This window comes from Ursus maritimus, unplaced genomic scaffold (assembly GCF_017311325.1).
Source record: "Ursus maritimus isolate PB19 unplaced genomic scaffold, ASM1731132v1 scaffold_10, whole genome shotgun sequence".
NCBI classification, from domain to species: Eukaryota; Metazoa; Chordata; class Mammalia; order Carnivora; family Ursidae; genus Ursus; species Ursus maritimus.
This window is the reverse complement of record NW_024423344.1, coordinates 29,512,290-29,529,596: the sequence shown is the minus strand read 5'-3', so window position 1 is coordinate 29,529,596 and position 17,307 is coordinate 29,512,290. Positions and strand designations below refer to the sequence as shown.

Below are 17,307 nucleotides of genomic sequence, written 5' to 3'. Positions count from 1 at the left end.
TTTTTTTTTTTAAAAGTTCTTACGTTCCCATACCGGGAGTCGAACCCGGGCCGCCTGGGTGAAAACCAGGAATCCTAACCGCTAGACCATATGGGAAGTACTGATAGAGACGCAGCCGTGACTCACCTGACAAGCGCACGCGCCCCCACTGCCTCCGCTTCGCTTCCCCGCGCCGCTGCTCCCCACGCCGCCTCTGCGCCACTCGAGCCGCCGCCGCCGCTGCCCACGCGTTCCCGGAGCAAAAAACTAGCCCGGCCCGTGCGCGCGGGCGTCGCGGGGGCGGGGCGGGGCTACTCCGCCGCCTCCGGAAAGTTCTGAGGCAAAGCCCAGCAACTCGCGGCCCCGAAACCAGCTGTTTCACCTTTCTTTTTCTAACTCCGCCAACAGCCCCCAGCCTACAGGTTCGGGTTGCTTCGCTGGTCAAAGTGCGTGCGGACTAGTTGGCAAAGTTGAGGGCGGCGACGTCTCGGGAAACAGCTGTTTGCGTTCGGGGCGGAGGCGGCGCGCGAGCTCCTTGGCCACGAGCCAGCGAGCCTAGAAGGGTGGAGGTTCTGGATCCCAGGGGAAGAGAAAGGGTGAAGGCGAGATGATGCGGGGACTTGAGGCGTGAGGTTTCTGTCCTTCGGCTCAGTTCCCGTCGCGCTTTCACCCCTTCTCGGTGACCTCAACCCCTTTATACCGACCCCACCTCTCAGGATCCCGGAGTACCGCCCCGTAGGGGGAGGGGAAGAGGAGGAGATTTCGAACGCGGATTGAGTCGCCTGGGCACCCGTAGTTGGGAACCGTGGAACCCTGGTCCCGGGTAAAGAGGGAGGTGTTCGCGTTTGGAGGCTCCGGTGGGCCTCGCGGCGGGCCGGGTCCAAATTCGCCCCGCGTGGGGAACACGAGCTCGAGCCGCACCCGGGGGCGACGCGCGGAGCGGCTGGTCCAGTCATGTGAGTCGGGTCTCAGGCTCAAACAACGAGGTGTTGTTTCTCTGGGCGTCCCTTTCTCCGCCGGGTCTCGCCCTCCACCACCATACCCCCCCACCTCCTTTCGGCTGGAGGCGTGACGGAGGTGCTCTTAACTCGCTCGGGACCGGCACCAGACCGGCAGGGCCGGTTCTCTGGGCGCTTGGAAATGCTATCCTGCCGAGCGCCCTGGGGGCCTGAAGCTCGGGCTTCGGGAGGGAAGTTGGCGGCCAGTTGAGGTTGGACTGCTGCCCGCGAAGCGACCGGGTTGCTCCCTCACTTGCACAGTTGGGGGTCGCAAGCACCCTATCCGTTTCTGTAGCGCTTGAACCCTGGGGTATTGTGAAACTTGGGGGTTGGACTCCGGCCACCGCCGCCTTCTTCGACTGGTATAAACGGCCAGTCCTGGTTAGCGTAGCGACTTTTTCCGCCCGCTGAGTCTTGTAGGCTTAGAGGGCCCTTGGCTTTTCCAACTCTCTCTTGCCCTGAGGCTCAAGAACAAATTGTATTAACTGATAGTCTCCCACTGAAGGAGTCTTGTTCTTTGCTCTTTTGGTGGAAATAACTTGATTTAAAACAAACTTTAGGTTTTTTCAGGCCTCCATTACAGCAACCTCCCAAAATACCAAAAAGTCATAGAGAAGATAAATTTTTTCCAAGATGTTTCTTATTTCTTCACACTGATGACAGTGGCAAATGAGGGGGAAAATTTTTTTAAGCAGTTTTATTAAAGGAAGTTTTAAATCCGGTGCACACTTTTTCTTTTCTAGTGGCAACAATTTCAGCTAACTACTGCAGTGAGATATATACTAAAACAAGATAATGTGTGTAACAAGACGAGATTCAGTTGCAGGGACTTATATTTCAAACTCTAAGAAGATGTAAAAACATGCACAGTTTTACCTTTTTAATTATAAATAAGCTTAGACTTGTTTTTCCCTTTTTCAGGGCAGACTACTGGAAGTCGCAACCAAAGAAATTCTGTGATTACTGCAAGTGTTGGATAGCGGACAATAGGCCTGTATGATAATTCCACTATTAGAGTTTAATAATATTGTATTCCTGTGTTTCTTTTTGATCTAAACTCAGTATTTATGAAGCACCTTCATACACATTGCTCTTGATTTTTCAAAACATTGAAAGATTGTCTTTTCATTTCTTGTAGGAAAGCCGTGAGCCTTCTTCCTTTTCATCAGCTTAAATTTGATTGTATATTAAGCCAAATTATTTCTCTGTGGTCCTTCAGTCACATTCAGAAAATGGACTTGTGAGTGGGTCATCTCATCCATGTTTATCCACATTATGATGCTGCTTAATACTACCATATAAAAAGAAAACTAAAAGGGCAAAAGCCCTTAATATGTAAAAAGGAACATTATTGTAGTTTATTGCATCTTTTCTACTCCAGAAATAATTAAGTATATTTGCAGAGCTTTATAGCTATAAATGGTTAAATTTTAAAGAACATCATTATCTCTTTCATGGAATATGAAAATAGCAGTTCTATTAAGAACCTTATTACTGTATCTCTTAATCTAGATTAAGCTTTTTTAAGACATAAAAGCATCACTGATTTTTTTCCCCTTTGTGTGCATGTCATAATAATATATACATAGTACATAAACACAGGGGTATCTTCTAAGTACATATTCCTGTCCTTTTTACTTGATAGTTTCATGCACCACAGAACAGTAGCCTTGTTTTTAACAATGTTACACTTCTTTGGTAGACATTTATTTACTACCATCTACAAGGAGTTTGGGGATATTTTTCTCCAGGGTTTTGTTTTGGTTTTTGGTCTTTTGGATAGTTGCTAAAGCTCTCAACTATCTTGTTTAACTTAGGCCATCCTTACACATAAATGCCACAAATTTTGAAATCTATAGAAATCACTGGTAGTTTCTCTTCTCTTGAGGTACCCAAACAGTTCAATGAATTTTAGGAGTCATGAAGAGTAAATAATCTCTCCTAGGATAATCTTTCTTTTCCTTGGATTTTTAATATACATTGACTTAACGTTGAATTAGAAACAAAATTATTTTGTTTTCTAATGGGCCTTTAATATTCTTTGTGTGGTATAGGTTTAGGAAACCTGATGTAGGGGCGCCTGGGTGGCTCAGTCGTTAAGCGTCTGCCTTCAGCCCAAAGCGTGGTCCCGGAGTCCTGGGATTGAGCCCTGCATCAGGCTCCCTGTTCCGCTGGGATCCTGCTTCTTCCTCTCCCACTCCCCCTGCTTGTGTTCCCTCTCTCGCTAGCTGTCTCTCTCTCTCTGTCAAATAAAATCTTAAAAAAAAAAAAAAAAAAAAAAGGAAACCCATTGTATATGAAAAATAGCAGGTGAACCTTTGTTTTACAATGTCTCACTTTAAAGAGGAATTCATGGTAGTACTTTAGGATAGTTTAGCTAAGATTTGATTAACAAAATTTATTTTGCAAGGTTTATCAGAGATTTCTTATTGCATACAACCAGACATTTGTAATTTAGGGAGCATTCCTGACTGTTTTAAATAAGTAATAATAACATTTACTCATTCCTTTGTCCCATCCAGTCACCATCATTCTTTGTAGGTTACCACTGTTTTTCATTTTCTTGTCCATTCTTCCATTGTTTCTATATGCACACAGAGGTTTTTATTCCAACATAGGTAAAACGTAGGATACCATAGACACTATCCTTCACCATAGTTTGGTGTTCGTTTTTTAAATGTCCTGGAGCTCTCTCCACATCAGTATGTAGGGAGCTTTGTTCTCTCTTCCAGCAGCCAAATTTTGGTAGATAGTGCCAATTTGTCCTCCATAGGAGTTGTACATTTCCTACCATTACCACAGTGTATAAAGGTATTTGTTTATAATTTAGAAGGAATTCCTTACTGTCTACTTTTCTCTCAATTTAGAGGAATAAGTTCTAATATTGTTTATTCTCTGTGTTTCTAGAGCAGTACAAATTTTAGAGACTTACTGGTTTTGACATTTTATGTTGAGAGGTGTTTCTTGGTTAGTTTTTTTTCCACTCTCCTTTTGGCCTCATGTCTTCTTTGAGTCCTGGTTACAATCATATTCACTAGATTAGTCATCATGGGTACCTTGTATTTTTCTCTATTGATATGGTCATCATAGTCTATTTTAAGTACCAAAGGAAACCTAGTCAGAGGATATAATAATAAATAACATGGTTCAGTTCCCTCACATTTGATAAAAAGGACCAATTTGCATTAAAATTATTTTTCTGTCAATCATTTTAATTTCAGTCTTGTTATATTTATTCCCATATTTACTATTACTTTACTATGAACATTATGTTGATGTAACTTTCCTTTGTATTTTCTCTTATTAATTTTCAAGAGTGTTGAATTTCACGAAAGAGGAAAGAATCATAAGGAGAATGTGGCAAAGAGGATCAGTGAGGTAATTTAGTTTCTTTCTTTCTTTGCCAGTTTTTCTATGTTAGTATCAGTCCTTTACCTGGCTTTCAATTTTATATGTGTCTTACATAGATTAAACAGAAAAGCCTGGATAAGGCAAAGGAAGAAGAAAAGGCATCAAAGGAGTTTGCCGCAATGGAGGCAGCTGCCCTGAAAGCATACCAAGAGGATTTGAAAAGGCTTGGCTTAGAGTCAGGTAAAAAAGCAGCCAGCATGTTTTAAAACTAACATCAGAGGTCATGCTCAGTGAGCTTTTATTGTTTCCATAAAGAGGTTATACACTCAGAGTATGCTCTTAGTACTTTTCCTATGCATCATAGCTGTATTTAGACTGTGGGACTTTGCTCATGCACTTTTGTTTTACTTTGGAAGCTTCATTTTTTAACACCTCCATTCATAACCATACTGCCTTGGTGGTTAGCTAGTCTTAATTCTGTCTTAGGTCAGTGTTCATTTTGGGCACAGTTGAGTTTTTTAGTTATTTGGCTAAAAGGAGCTATTCATTAAAAAATAGACCTTGCATTATAACCACAGTTTGCTTTATCCATATGCTCAAAACTATGACTTATGTTTGTTTATATGGTTGAGTTACAGTGAATTAGCCTTTTATGGACAAATTACTGAATTTACCACTAGAAGGTAGATAATTTTTTTAATTGGATAAATTTGACATAAAACATGGTTTATGCAAAAATAAAGTTTATGCAGGTGTTACTTTGATGCACTTATATATTGTAATAGGATTGCTACTGTAGCAATATTAATCACATTACCTATTACAGTATTGTTGTCTATGTTCATTATACTGTGTGTGCATTCAATCTCTATGGCTTATGTACTACTCATTGCAAGTTTATAACCTTAAACAGTATCAGCCTTAACTCCCCAATCCCCTGTCCCCTGGAAACAACAATTTTACTTTCTGGTTTTATGAGTTTGACTCTTTTAGATTCCACATATATGCTTGTCTTCTCTTTAACTTACCTCACTTATCATAATGTGCTCAGGTTCCATCCATGTTGTTGCAAATGGCAAGATATCCTCCTGTCTCATGGCTGAATAGTATCCCATTATGTATATGTACTACATCTTTTTTATCCATCCTTTTGTTTGATGGGCATTAAGGTTGTTTACATATCTTGGCTCTTATGAGTAATGCTGCAGTAGGTATGAGGGTACATATATCTCTTTAAAATCCTGCTTATATTTCCAATGAGTAAGTGAAACTGCTGGGTCATACGGTAGATCTATTTTCAATTTTTTGAGGAACCTCCTGTGTTCTCCATAGTGGTTGGACCAGTTTACATACACCAGTTGTATATAAAGATTCCCTTTTTTTCCACATTGTCACCAGCAAGAAGGTAAATAATTTGGGGGTTTGAAGATAACTCTGTTCCAGATACAGGGCATTTATTTAAGTAGAATATATCTATCTTGTTGATTAACTTAGGCTTTAACTCGGAAACTTTTCTGTCAGCATTTCTTCCATGATAAATCCATTGTCCTTAAACCAGGTATATAGCAGTCCCAGTTGTTGATCTTGCGTAATGGTTGGGATAGTCAACATGGAATGATATTCTTTACTCTCTAAAAACTTCTTTCCATTAAGTTTTTAAGCAGAATAGTAAGTTAATTGGTATTGCCCTCATCAAATAAGGACAGTTGTAACCAGACTTTAAAAACATTATCCTGGACATTGTTAGTTAAAAGGAAGGGGTGGGGGCTGTATTTCCATGAGGATAAAGCTGTATGCTTAAAGGATAAAAAGGATATAGGTGTTCCTGCAGAATTAAAGAGGAGTCATTGAAAATTCATCTCTTCAATTATATGGATTGGGAGGTTTGGATATGCTACCCTATGAGCAAATCAGTCTTAGCATTTTGTATTTAAATGTATTTAAATAAGATTTTTTCCTATTAAATTATTCTTAATAGCCTTGTTTTCTTAAATAGGATATACATTCCCCTTAAAGTACAGTAATGCAGTACAAAGAAAGGACTTTTAAAAACTCACTGCTTTTGGGGCGCCTGGGTGGCACAGCGGTTAAGCGTCTGCCTTCGGCTCAGGGCGTGATCCCGGCGTTATGGGATCGAGCCCCACGTCAGGCTCCTCTGCTATGAGCCTGCTTCTTCCTCTCCCACTCCCCCTGCTTGTGTTCCCTCCTCGCTGGCTGTCTCTATCTCTGTTTTATAAATAAAATCTTTAAAAAAAAAAACAAACTCACTGCTTTTAAGATTATCCCAGACATCTTTAGAATTTTCTTTTTTAAGTTATACTCCACATTATAGTCTATTTGGAACTGGTTTTATTTTTTCCCTCAATAAATGTCAAATACTTCCTTTCTTTTAAATAATTAAGGATATACATCATGTTTAGTGGCTACAGAGTGGTTAGGAGCACAGACTTTGGAATCCACCAGAATTGCCACTTGCTAGCTATACAGCCTCCGATTTTCACAAAAACTAAATAACACAATGGCATAAACTGCTTATTATAGTGACCACTTGTAATCGTTTATTAAAGGGTATAAAGTGCCATAACAAAATTCCATAAAAGTGCCATAACTTATTTAACTATCTCTTCCAGACTAACATTTAGGTTGTTTAGAGTTTTCATTGTTAGAACGAATGCTTCAGTGAACACCCTTATGCAGGCGTGTTTTTTCACATTTATTTTCATAAGTTTAGTCTCGAGATGAGATTGCAGAATCAAAGTGTGAATTATTATTTTATATATTGATAGCTAATACCACACTGTCTTGTCTTTGTACTTTTTGTCCATCTTCTGTTAGAGCGTTGGATTTATTTGTAAGGAATCTTTGTTATGAACATTAACCATGAGCCATATTTGTTGTAAATATTTATTATTTGTCTTTTTTTTTTTTTAGTTTTTAAAAAATTCTATTATGATTAACATAGCATTATATTGTCTTATTTTTTTGTTTTTATTTTTGCTATACAGAATATTTGGATTTGTATGTAGTTAAGTTTAACATTATTTTACTTTGTGGTTTTTTCCACATATATCTTTGATCTGAAGTTTATATTGATGTTCAAACATGGGAGAGGCCACAGAGTGGGGAATAGCTTTACTCTTTTCCAAATAATTAACCAGTTAATCCAACATCATTTGTTACATTATCTCTTTTTTCTAATAAGCACCAGGAATCTGCATTTGGGTCTGTTTACTCTTTGTTCTGTTTCATTCATATGTTTGCCTATTCCTGGATCAGTTTTACTTTTTTTTTTTTTTTGGTACCAGTTGTTTTAGAGTAAGTTTTAACATCTGGTAGAACTAGATTCCCCTTATCACTCCTGTTTTCTAATTCTGGGTATTTGTGCATATTTAGTTTTACAGATGAGCTTTATTATAATTTGTCAAGTTCCAAAAGAATCTTCTTGTCACGCTTGTGATTGGAATAACATTATTAGTGTTTTATACCAGAAAAAAAAGAAAAGCAAGCTGCAATGGTACTTCACCTTTCTTATATCTTTTTCTCCAGAAATTTCAGAGCCAAGCATATCACCAGTAACAAGCAGTATCCCACCCACCTCTGCATCAAATCAGCAGAAGGAAAAGAAGAAAAAGAAAAAAGACCCTTCAAAGGGTAGATGGGTAGAAGGCATAACCTCTGAGGGTTACCATTACTATTATGATCTTATCACAGGAGGTAAGTCATTTAGGCATAGAACTAGTAAGAATGATAACTGACCGTTTATATTTTGTTTTAGTTAATATTGGAACATTTAAGCAATGGAAGACTGTAACTTAACATCTTTGCCACAATGGTAAAAAAGTCATGTGCCCTTTAAAAAGGTACCCTTCTTACAGTGACTCAACATCATAGTTAAAGCCTTAAGAATGGGTTCCTCATAAGAACTAGGATGATCGGTAGGGGAAGAAAGGGATAAAGAAAGGGGGGGTAATCAGAAGGGGGAATGAAACATGAGAGACTATGCACTATGAGAAACAAACTGAGGACCTCAGAGGGGAGGGGGGTGGGGGAATGGGATAGACCGGTGATGGGTAGTAAGGAGGGCACGTATTGCATGGTGCACTGGGTGTTATACACAACTAATGAATCATCGAGCCTTACATCGGAAACCGGGGATGTACTGTATGGTGACTAACATAATATAATAAAAAATCATTAAAAAAAAAAGAATGGGTTCCTTACAGGGCATCTGGGTGGCTCAGTCAGTTAAGCATCTGCCTTCAGCTCAGGTCATGATCTCAGGGTCCTGGGATCAAGTTCCAAGGAATCCCACATCTTGCTCCCCGCTCAGCGGGTAGTCTGCTTCTCCCTCTCCCTCTGTCTCCCTCACCCCTGCCTCCCCGCTTGTGGTCTCTCTCGCTCCATCTCTCTTTCTCTCAAATAAATAATCTTTTTTTAAAAAAGAATGGGCTCCTTACAAATAAGTTAAAGCTTTATATTTTCTCAATAAAATCTTTTAAAAGTATGAACTACATGGAAATAAAGCATTTTCCCTGGAAATAAGATATTTCAGATCTACTTTACAAATTGCAGAGGTTCTTAAAATATTCTGTGGGAGAGATTTTCTATCCAAAAGCAGACTGGGAACCAGAACCATTTTCTTTTTTGTGTGGCTGTCTTGTAGTAAAGAACCCCCCTCCCCTCCTATTCATGTTTTGGATATCACTTTCTAATAAAATACACAATGGTGTTTTCCACTGGGAATATCAAAAACATCTTTTTGTTTTCCTTTAAAACTAAATGTATTAGGGATTTTTTTCATATAAATTCTGAGATAAGTAAATACATTTATGTAGCATCTTACTCTCCAGAAATATAAAATTTAAGGTTAGAAATAAGCATGATACAAGGAGGAGTTTTAAAGTGCTATAATATAATAGAGATGTAAAATTGTATAGGAACTCCGAATGATGAGGGATTAATTGTGATTGTGTGGATCTGAGAGATTATCGCAGAAATTACTTTTGAACTGATCTATAAATTAAGAGGAGAGCATCAGGAATGATGTCTTCTTATTCACCATTTGTATCCCTAGCACCAAACAGTGCCTGGCATGATATAGACACTTTATAGACATTTTGATTGAAAAAGATTGTAGTAGATTGTTATGGTGGTGAAGCAAGCATTCCAAACAGGTGGAACAATATGAAGCTTTAAAAAGTTTGAAAGTTTGGGGAATAGTCATCTGATTGAGGTAGAATACACAGTTCTCTGAAGATGTCATAGCAGAAGAAAAAGGCTGGAAAAATAGATTGGGGCTATGTCATGGAGGGCTAGGAGAATGATCGTGCCATTTACTGAGGTATGGAATACAGAAATAGAGTAAGTTAAAGTGGGACAATAATAAATTCAGTTTTTGGTAATGTTGAGGTTGAAGTACCTCTAGAACATTCATGTGGTAGTTTTCAGTAGCTGATTAGAGTCTGGAATTAGGAAAATAAATTGAGTCTAGAAATGTAGATAATATCTTAACTTTTAGGAGTATTTGAGATCACAAGGAGAAAGAGAACAAGAAGTATGAAGGGTGGGTAGTACATATACCGAAGGAAAGGAAAGAAGAAAATCCAGGAAAAAAAATTAAGAATGATGAGAAGGGTAGGAAATGAGATCAGAGTTAATCATGAAAAAAACCTTGGGCTGTAATTATTATAATTACTATGATTTTTAGAATCACAGTTTTGAACTACATAGAAATACTAATAATCACAATTTGCACTGAGCCTTAAGAGAAGTGCATGCTAGATAGTTCAGCAGTGAACCACAAATGATTGTATACTAAGGATCATAAGTCTTTCTCAAATTATATAAAAACTATTTATTAATCGGGCTCCTGGGTGGCTCAGTTGGTTAAGCATCCGAGTCTTGATTTCAGCTCATCTCATGATCTCAGGGTTGTGGGATCGAGCCCCACCTCAGGCTCCTGGCTCAGGGTGGAGTCTGCTTAAGATTCTCTTTCTCTCCTTCTCCCTCTGCTTCCCCTCACCCCCCCGAACACAAGCCAGGGGGAAGCAGCAGGCAGAGGGAGGAGGAGACTCCCTGCTGAGCAGGGAGCCCAATGCAGGGCTTGATCCCAGGACCCTGAGACCATGACCTGAGCCAAAGGCAGACACTTAACCAGCTGAACCACCTAGGCGCCCCTTCCTCCCTCTTTCTAAAATAAATAAGTAAATAAAATCTTTTTTTAAAAAGATTTTTTAAAAACTATTATGTGTTCTCCCTTCTAATTCCCTTTGCTTGCTTCCCTTGTTCGCCATTCTACTGTGTATATTCTTGCTCTCGGCAAAACCCTTGAACAACACAGGTGTTAGGGGCGCCGACCCCTCCCTACCTCATGTGGTTGAAAATCTGCTTATAATTTTTTTTTTAAAGTATAGTTGCCTTACAGTGTTATATTAGTTTCAGGTATACAACACAGTGATTTGACAATTCTGCCCATTAACCCATGCTCACCACAAGTGTAGTCCCCATACACCACTATTGCAGTTTTATTGACTGTATTCCCTCTGCTGTCCTTTTCTTCATCTCCATGGCTTATTTATTTTATAACTAGAAGTTTGAACCTGGTCATCCCCTTCACCTATTTCACCTATCCCCCCATCCACCTCCCTTCTGGCAAACATCAATTCTCAATATTTAAGAGTCTGGTTTTATTTGTTTTGTTTTTTTAGACTATACATGTAAGTGAAATCATATGGTATTTGTCTTTCTCTGTTTGATCTATATCACTTAGTATAATATCCTCTAGGTTCATCCATGCTGTCAGAAATGGCAAGATTTTTTTTTTATGGCTGAGTAATTGTGTGTGTGTGTGTGTGTGTGTGAGAGAGAGAGAGAGAGAGAGAAAGAGATGTGTATCTCACATTTTTATCCACTCATCTATCAGTGAGCACTTGGGTAGCTTCTGTATCCTGTCTACATATAATAGTAGACATTATTATATTATATAAATATTGCTGCAATAAACATAGGGGTGGGTGCATTTATCTTTTCAAATTGGTGTTTTCATTTTCTTTGCGTATATGCCCATGGTGGAATTACTGGATCATATGGTATTTTATAACTTTTGACTCCCCAAAAACTTAACTACTAATAACATACTGTTGACTGGAAGTCTTGCAGATGACATAAACAGTTGACACACACATTTTGTGTGTTACACATATTACATACTGTATTTTTATAGTAATACCTTTTTCTTAATTTTTCTTCTCTGAATTCTGTGAATTTTTTTAAACTGTCACAAATCTCTCAAAAAATTTCCAGTATATTTATTGAAAAAAATCTGCTTATAAGTGGACCTGCACAGTTCAAACCCATGTTGTTCAAGGGTCAGCTGTTTTTGTTTTTAATTCCTGCATCTTTCATCTTGCTCCTCTTAAGTCATTCATTCTATTTCTCACACTCCCCTCCCCAGGATGTCAAAAAGCCATCTCATTCCTTCAAAACTTACCAAGCCTGGGGCACCTGGCTGGCTCAGTTGGAAAAGCACATGACTCTTAATTTTGGGGTCATGAGTTTGAGCCCTGTGTTGGGTGTAGAGATTAGTAAAAAAAAATATAATAGTAAACTTTTAAAAACTTTTCAAGCCTGGGGGCACCTGGGTGGCTCAGTCATTTGAGCATCCAACTCTTGGTTTTGGCTCAGGTTGTCATCTCATGGATTGTGGGATCAAGCCCCACGTCGGACTCCATGGTCCCCAGGAAGTCTACTTAGGGTTCTCACCCTCTGCCCCGCCTCCCATATGCACAGGGGCACACACGCTTGCTTGCATGCTCTCTCCCTATCTCTCTCAAATAAATAAATCTTTAAATAAACAAAACAACAACAAAATCCCGTTAAGCCTGAATTCCGTGAAGTCTTTAAGAAAAGCCCTGAGTCTAATAATTCTTGTGAAAGTCCCAGTTACTTCTAATCCTTCATTCTGTTCTTCCTTCTTAAATATCATTCACATGTGTTCTGTACAATACTACCGGGATGTATATTATTTCTTTTTATTTTTCAGTTATATGTTTAACTATAGGCCTGTAGTGTTTTGTACACATTGAATGTCTTGTAAATTTTTGCCAAATTAAATTTTTTAGAAGTTTATCTTAAGTGAAAAAATTTTATTAATGCAGTATATTTTGCTTTAAGCGTCCCAGTGGGAGAGACCAGAAGGATTTCAAGGAAACTTAAAAAAGGTAACTGAAGCACATTGATAGCGTCTTTGCTTTAAACTGATTGGTTTCTGGGGTTTTGGTAAAAGAGTTCTGTTAAGCAAACTTACTTCCAAAGAAGCCCCCCTACACACACTTTGTTCCTTTCTTCCTATAATTCTTTTGTGAGAAGGTTGGGTGGAGGTGAAAAAGTGATATCTACCTAAAAACTCCATGCAGAGCAAATATTATCAGTTGATTTGTAGTCAGTTGCCATTCACATGGCCCTGTCCATCTGCAAGGAATTGTTCCTATCTTTCAGAGGTGCGACATTTCTCTCTGTGAAAGTTAGTTCATGATTTGTGTTCAAACCCAGCTTCCTGGCCATAATCAGTACTGCTCCTCTAACTCCCGGGTATTAAGAGGAAAGGGAAGGTAGCTGATTCTCTGCCTTAGTTATTTAATATAGTGTAACTACATCATTATCTTCAGTTTATGCTGGTTTTTTCCTCCCATTAGACAGCAGGGAAGACTGTTTGGGTAGAAGGAGTTAGTGAAGATGGTTATACCTACTACTATAATATAGAAACAGGAGGTAAGTACTACCTTTGATTATCCTAACTATATAAAATTGTACCTGGAACTGATTATTAGCCTGCTGATGAAGGGAACTTGGGAATTTTAGTATAGTGATCAACATATTCCATAGCATGTATTACTTCTGTAATTTTAAAACAATACAGTGGAAAAGCAGGAAGATTTTCATGTATAATATACTGTGCTGCTCATTATTCTAAATTGATACTCCATTCACAAATTTTAAAAATAATTTTTACTTTATTCCTATTATTGGTTTTTAGTTTATTATAGAAATATAATCATTACCTTGAAAGGTACCTTAGAAATCACCTAATTCAACTTGCCTTTTCCTTCTAAGAAAACAAAACCGAAGTTATTTTAGCAGTGGCTGAGATTGTCAAATTTTCACTTTTACTAATTTAATGTTTCAGTTATATGTAAATATTTATAAAACATACATAACTATTGTTTCCTAATTACTATCTAAGTTTTTCAAGTTAACATTTTTTCTAACTTAATTTTATAAAATGGGTCAGCAAGTAATTGTAGTTTCTCCTACAATTAAATTTACCAGAATGTGTGTAGTATCAGCATAACTTTGAGAGGCTTTATTTATTTATTAAATTTCTACTATCCAAACACAAAACATTAAATCTTTTAGGAGGAAAAGGCCCTATTAGCCTCCAAGTAGATACAACAATAGTAATGGTTTTAGCTCAGTAAAATTGAGGTACTGAATCTTTCTAAAGATGAAATAATATAGTCATAATCTAGGTGGAGAGTTGGATCTGAGCTCAATGCATAGCTTCTTCCATTACCAGCTATCTAATTGTGGGCAAGTCACTGAACCTGTAGCTGCTCTTAAGTAAAATTGAGATGATCATGTATACTCTAGGGTCATAAAGGTCAGGTATCTATAAAGTGCCCAGAACAGTACCTGATACGTAGTAGGTGCTTAAATTATTTCCTGAAAGTTTTTTTTTTTTGTTACTCATGTGAAATATAGATAAGGAAATAATGTTTTTTATGTTGGAAAGCACCTTATTTTTTTTTTAAAGATTTTAAGTAATCTCTACACCCAGTGTGGGGCTCAAACCCTGAGATCAAGAGTCGAATGCTCCATTGACTGAGCCAGCCAGGTGCCCTGGAAAGCACCCTCTTTTAATAAGAGGCTATACAAATTGATTTGCCCTCAAACAGTTTCAGTTTATATGTAGACAAGTGTAATTATTGATACAGCCCCTTTCACTCTTAAAACTGTCTCAGTTGGACAGTAAATCTTAGGATCCCTTTCCCTTTTAGTACACTAAAAATAGAGACTAACTGCAAGATAATTAGAAATGCTTTCATTTAACTAAAAGCCCAGTAAACCACTGGATGGCAGTAGAGTTCAATGGAGATTATTTTTTTCCTAGTATAAAAATGACAAATTATATTCATTCAGGTCTTCACAGTATGATTTCACTCTGTGAGGATCCCAGAAAATCTTCATGATAAATAAATTCTAGGAAATCTGATGTGTGCTCATTAGCATGTGTTTCCTGATACTGGTGTCAGATAAAGTGTGACAGTCCTTAGAAGGTATTGCCCAATTCTTAGGTCTCTTTCCATAGGGGCTGTAGTTTATGCATCTGGAATCCAGATTGAAATCAGCTCTCAAAAGATAAAAGGGCAAGAGCTTTGGGAACTCTTATTTATTATCTTCTTGATCGAGTGATAGTGTAAGATAGATGCAGTGATGTTAGTAGTATATTATGAAAAAAGTTAAAAAAATAACACATTTGTAAGTGACAGGGAGTATTATATTGGGAATTACTTCTGAATAGAATAGGTAACATGACTATTAAAATGTTTTGAATAGAATCCAGATGGGAAAAACCTGATGATTTCATTCCACACTCTGGCGATCTGCTTTCTAGTAAGGTCAATGAAAAGTCACTTGATACCCTAGAAGAGTCTAAATCATCAGATTCTCATAGTGATTCTGATGGGGAAAAGGAAACAGAAAAAGGAGAGGCCTCTACAGAAACACCAAAGCCAAAAATAAAGTTTAAGGTAGGTTCTTGATTTACTCTTTATAGAACTTTACCAATTTATAGAAAGCTCGACAGACTTACTCAGTTTTCTCATGAAGATAGAAATAAAGCCAAGACATAGATTTTTAGCAAATGGATAAATGGTTATACCACTTACGAGTATCTACCTGGTGGCAAGGCAGTGAGTTCATTTTTAGACCTCTTAAGTTTGAGATACCTCTGTAACATCTAGAGAGCTGTATGAACGTACAAGTCTGAGTATCTATATCTAGGCTAGAGGTACTAATTTGAGTATCATCAGCATACTGGTAGTAATTTAAATCTCAAAATGGGTGAGATAACCTGGGAAAATGACTTTGGGCAACATTTAACATTAAAGTGACAGGCAGGGAAAGAGGAGCCCATAACGAAAAGAGTGGCTAAAAAGGTAATGCAGAGAAGCAGAAGAACTTAAGGTCCAAAAAGCCAAAAGAATAGAGAGCGTCAAGGAATAATTAGGTCTAGAACAAGAAAAATGTCCATTGAATTTTACAGTAAAGAAGTTCTTGAAGCCCATCTAGTAGTTTCACCAGGGTTTGAGGTGGCAGAACTCAGATTATATTGTACATCTGAAACTAATATTAGACTGTATGTTAACTAACTGGAATTTGAACAAAAACTTTAAAAAATAAATAAAGGGGTGCCTGGGTGGCTCAGTTAAGCGTCTGCCTTCAGGTCATGATCCTGGGGTCCTGGGATCAACCCCCATGTCAGGCTCCCTCCTCAGCAGGGAATCTGCTTCTCCCTCTCCCCCTCCCTGCTGCTTGTGCTCTCGCTCACTGTCTCTGTCTCTCTCAAATGAATAAATAAATCGAAGGGAGGGAGGGAGAGAAAGAAGGAGGAAGGAAGGACGGAAGGACTCCAGTTATAGAGGAATTGAAAAGTTGTTCATGGTGTATATGTGGTTTGGATATGAAACAAAAACTAGAAATTGGTTGTTAGGGTGATGGCTGCGCATTGACTCTTAATCATGAGAGATTTGTGATAGTGATGTTTTCATTAAGAGGGACTCCAAAGAAGGTAGAATGGGAATACCAACAAGGTGGATAGGTTGGTCTTGAACAAGGAATAAACTCATTTTCAGTAAGAAGGTAAGGTTTTCCTTTTTTTTAAGAAGGTAGGAGCATGGATGAGTTGGTATCAGGGAGGAAGTTGAAAGAATCATACCTTTTTAGCCTCAATTTACTCATTTATAAAGAAATCAAGGGGTGCCTGAGTGGCTCAGTCTGTTAAGCCTCTGACTCTTGCTCAGGTCATGATCTTGGGGTCCTGGGATCAAGCCCCACATCGGGCTCCCCGCTTGGCAGGGAGTCTGCTTCTGTCCTCTCCTCCCGTTTGTGCTCACTCTCTCTCTCTCTCAAAGAAATAAATAAAATCTTTTAAAAAAAAAATCAAGATTGCTTGCTGAGAGTGAGGAGCTTTGAGTAGCTTGACAACATTAATGAATTGAAACAGTCACTGAGCTGGTGTGGGAGAGGAAATGAACCAAGTAAGGGATTGACAGGTTGCTGCTGAATCCCCAGCCATGTCAGAAAAGTAAAATTAGACATTTCTATAGTATTGCTAGTCCTGCTTTGTGATCTTTCCAGGAACACTCAGGAGCCCAGGTGGCAAAGCAAAAAAGACACATAGCATTGATCTATGGCCTGTGGATAATGGATAATGTGGATAACATTACTGGCCTAAGTAGTGAGGGAAATTCAAGGATGCCGGAGAGAGGGTACTTACAGGCCACATCTAGGATCTTGTCATTTCCTAGAATTTTTCTAATCACCCCATAATTCTTGGTGGAGCTTAGGCCAAGGGATGTATCCAGTTTGTAGAGGAACAGCAGCAAAGCCCTTATAGTAGCCATCTCATGATGTTTATATTTCTTTGTTGTTGCTGTTTTATTTTTTTGAGATTTTATTTTTAAGTAATATCTTCTTTTTTTTTGTAAGTACACCCGTCATGGGACTCGAGCTCATAACCAAGAGATCAAGAGTCACATGCTCCACTAACTAAGCCATGCACACACCCCCATCTCAATACTATTAATTTCAAACAAATAAAATATTACAAAATACAGATAAACAAAGACAGACTACCTATATCCCTGCTACTTCCCAGAGAAAGCACTGTAACATCTTGGTGTTTTCTTGGTCTATAATT

At 38.3% G+C, this 17,307-nt stretch overlaps 2 protein-coding genes and 1 non-coding gene across 4 annotated transcripts in view; 1 reads left to right on the top strand and 2 right to left on the bottom strand.

Annotated features, from left to right (window-relative positions):
• ELF1 (E74 like ETS transcription factor 1) overlaps nucleotides 1–220 on the bottom strand; it is a 103,700-nt gene extending 103,480 nt beyond the window's left edge. The window contains exon 1 of the mRNA XM_040623273.1: nucleotides 127–220. The gene's annotated coding sequence lies outside the window, so the exon portion shown is untranslated. The remainder of the gene's footprint in view (nucleotides 1–126) is intronic.
• Nucleotides 25–96, bottom strand: TRNAE-UUC. The gene has a single exon. It is a non-coding gene; the product is annotated as a tRNA-Glu (tRNA).
• Nucleotides 221–263: 43 nt separating the features above from the next.
• WBP4 (WW domain binding protein 4) overlaps nucleotides 264–17,307 on the top strand; it is a 51,836-nt gene continuing 34,792 nt past the window's right edge. Inside the window, exons 1-8 of one of the 2 annotated variants that reach the window (XM_040623294.1) lie at nucleotides 264–401; nucleotides 1,899–1,971; nucleotides 4,293–4,355; nucleotides 4,445–4,568; nucleotides 7,875–8,042; nucleotides 12,501–12,547; nucleotides 13,022–13,097; nucleotides 14,943–15,136. In XM_040623294.1, the coding sequence (XP_040479228.1) occupies nucleotides 4,508–4,568; nucleotides 7,875–8,042; nucleotides 12,501–12,547; nucleotides 13,022–13,097; nucleotides 14,943–15,136 (546 nt within the window). In that variant the 5' untranslated portion in view covers nucleotides 264–401; nucleotides 1,899–1,971; nucleotides 4,293–4,355; nucleotides 4,445–4,507. The other variant, XM_008706788.2, reaches the window with a different exon arrangement.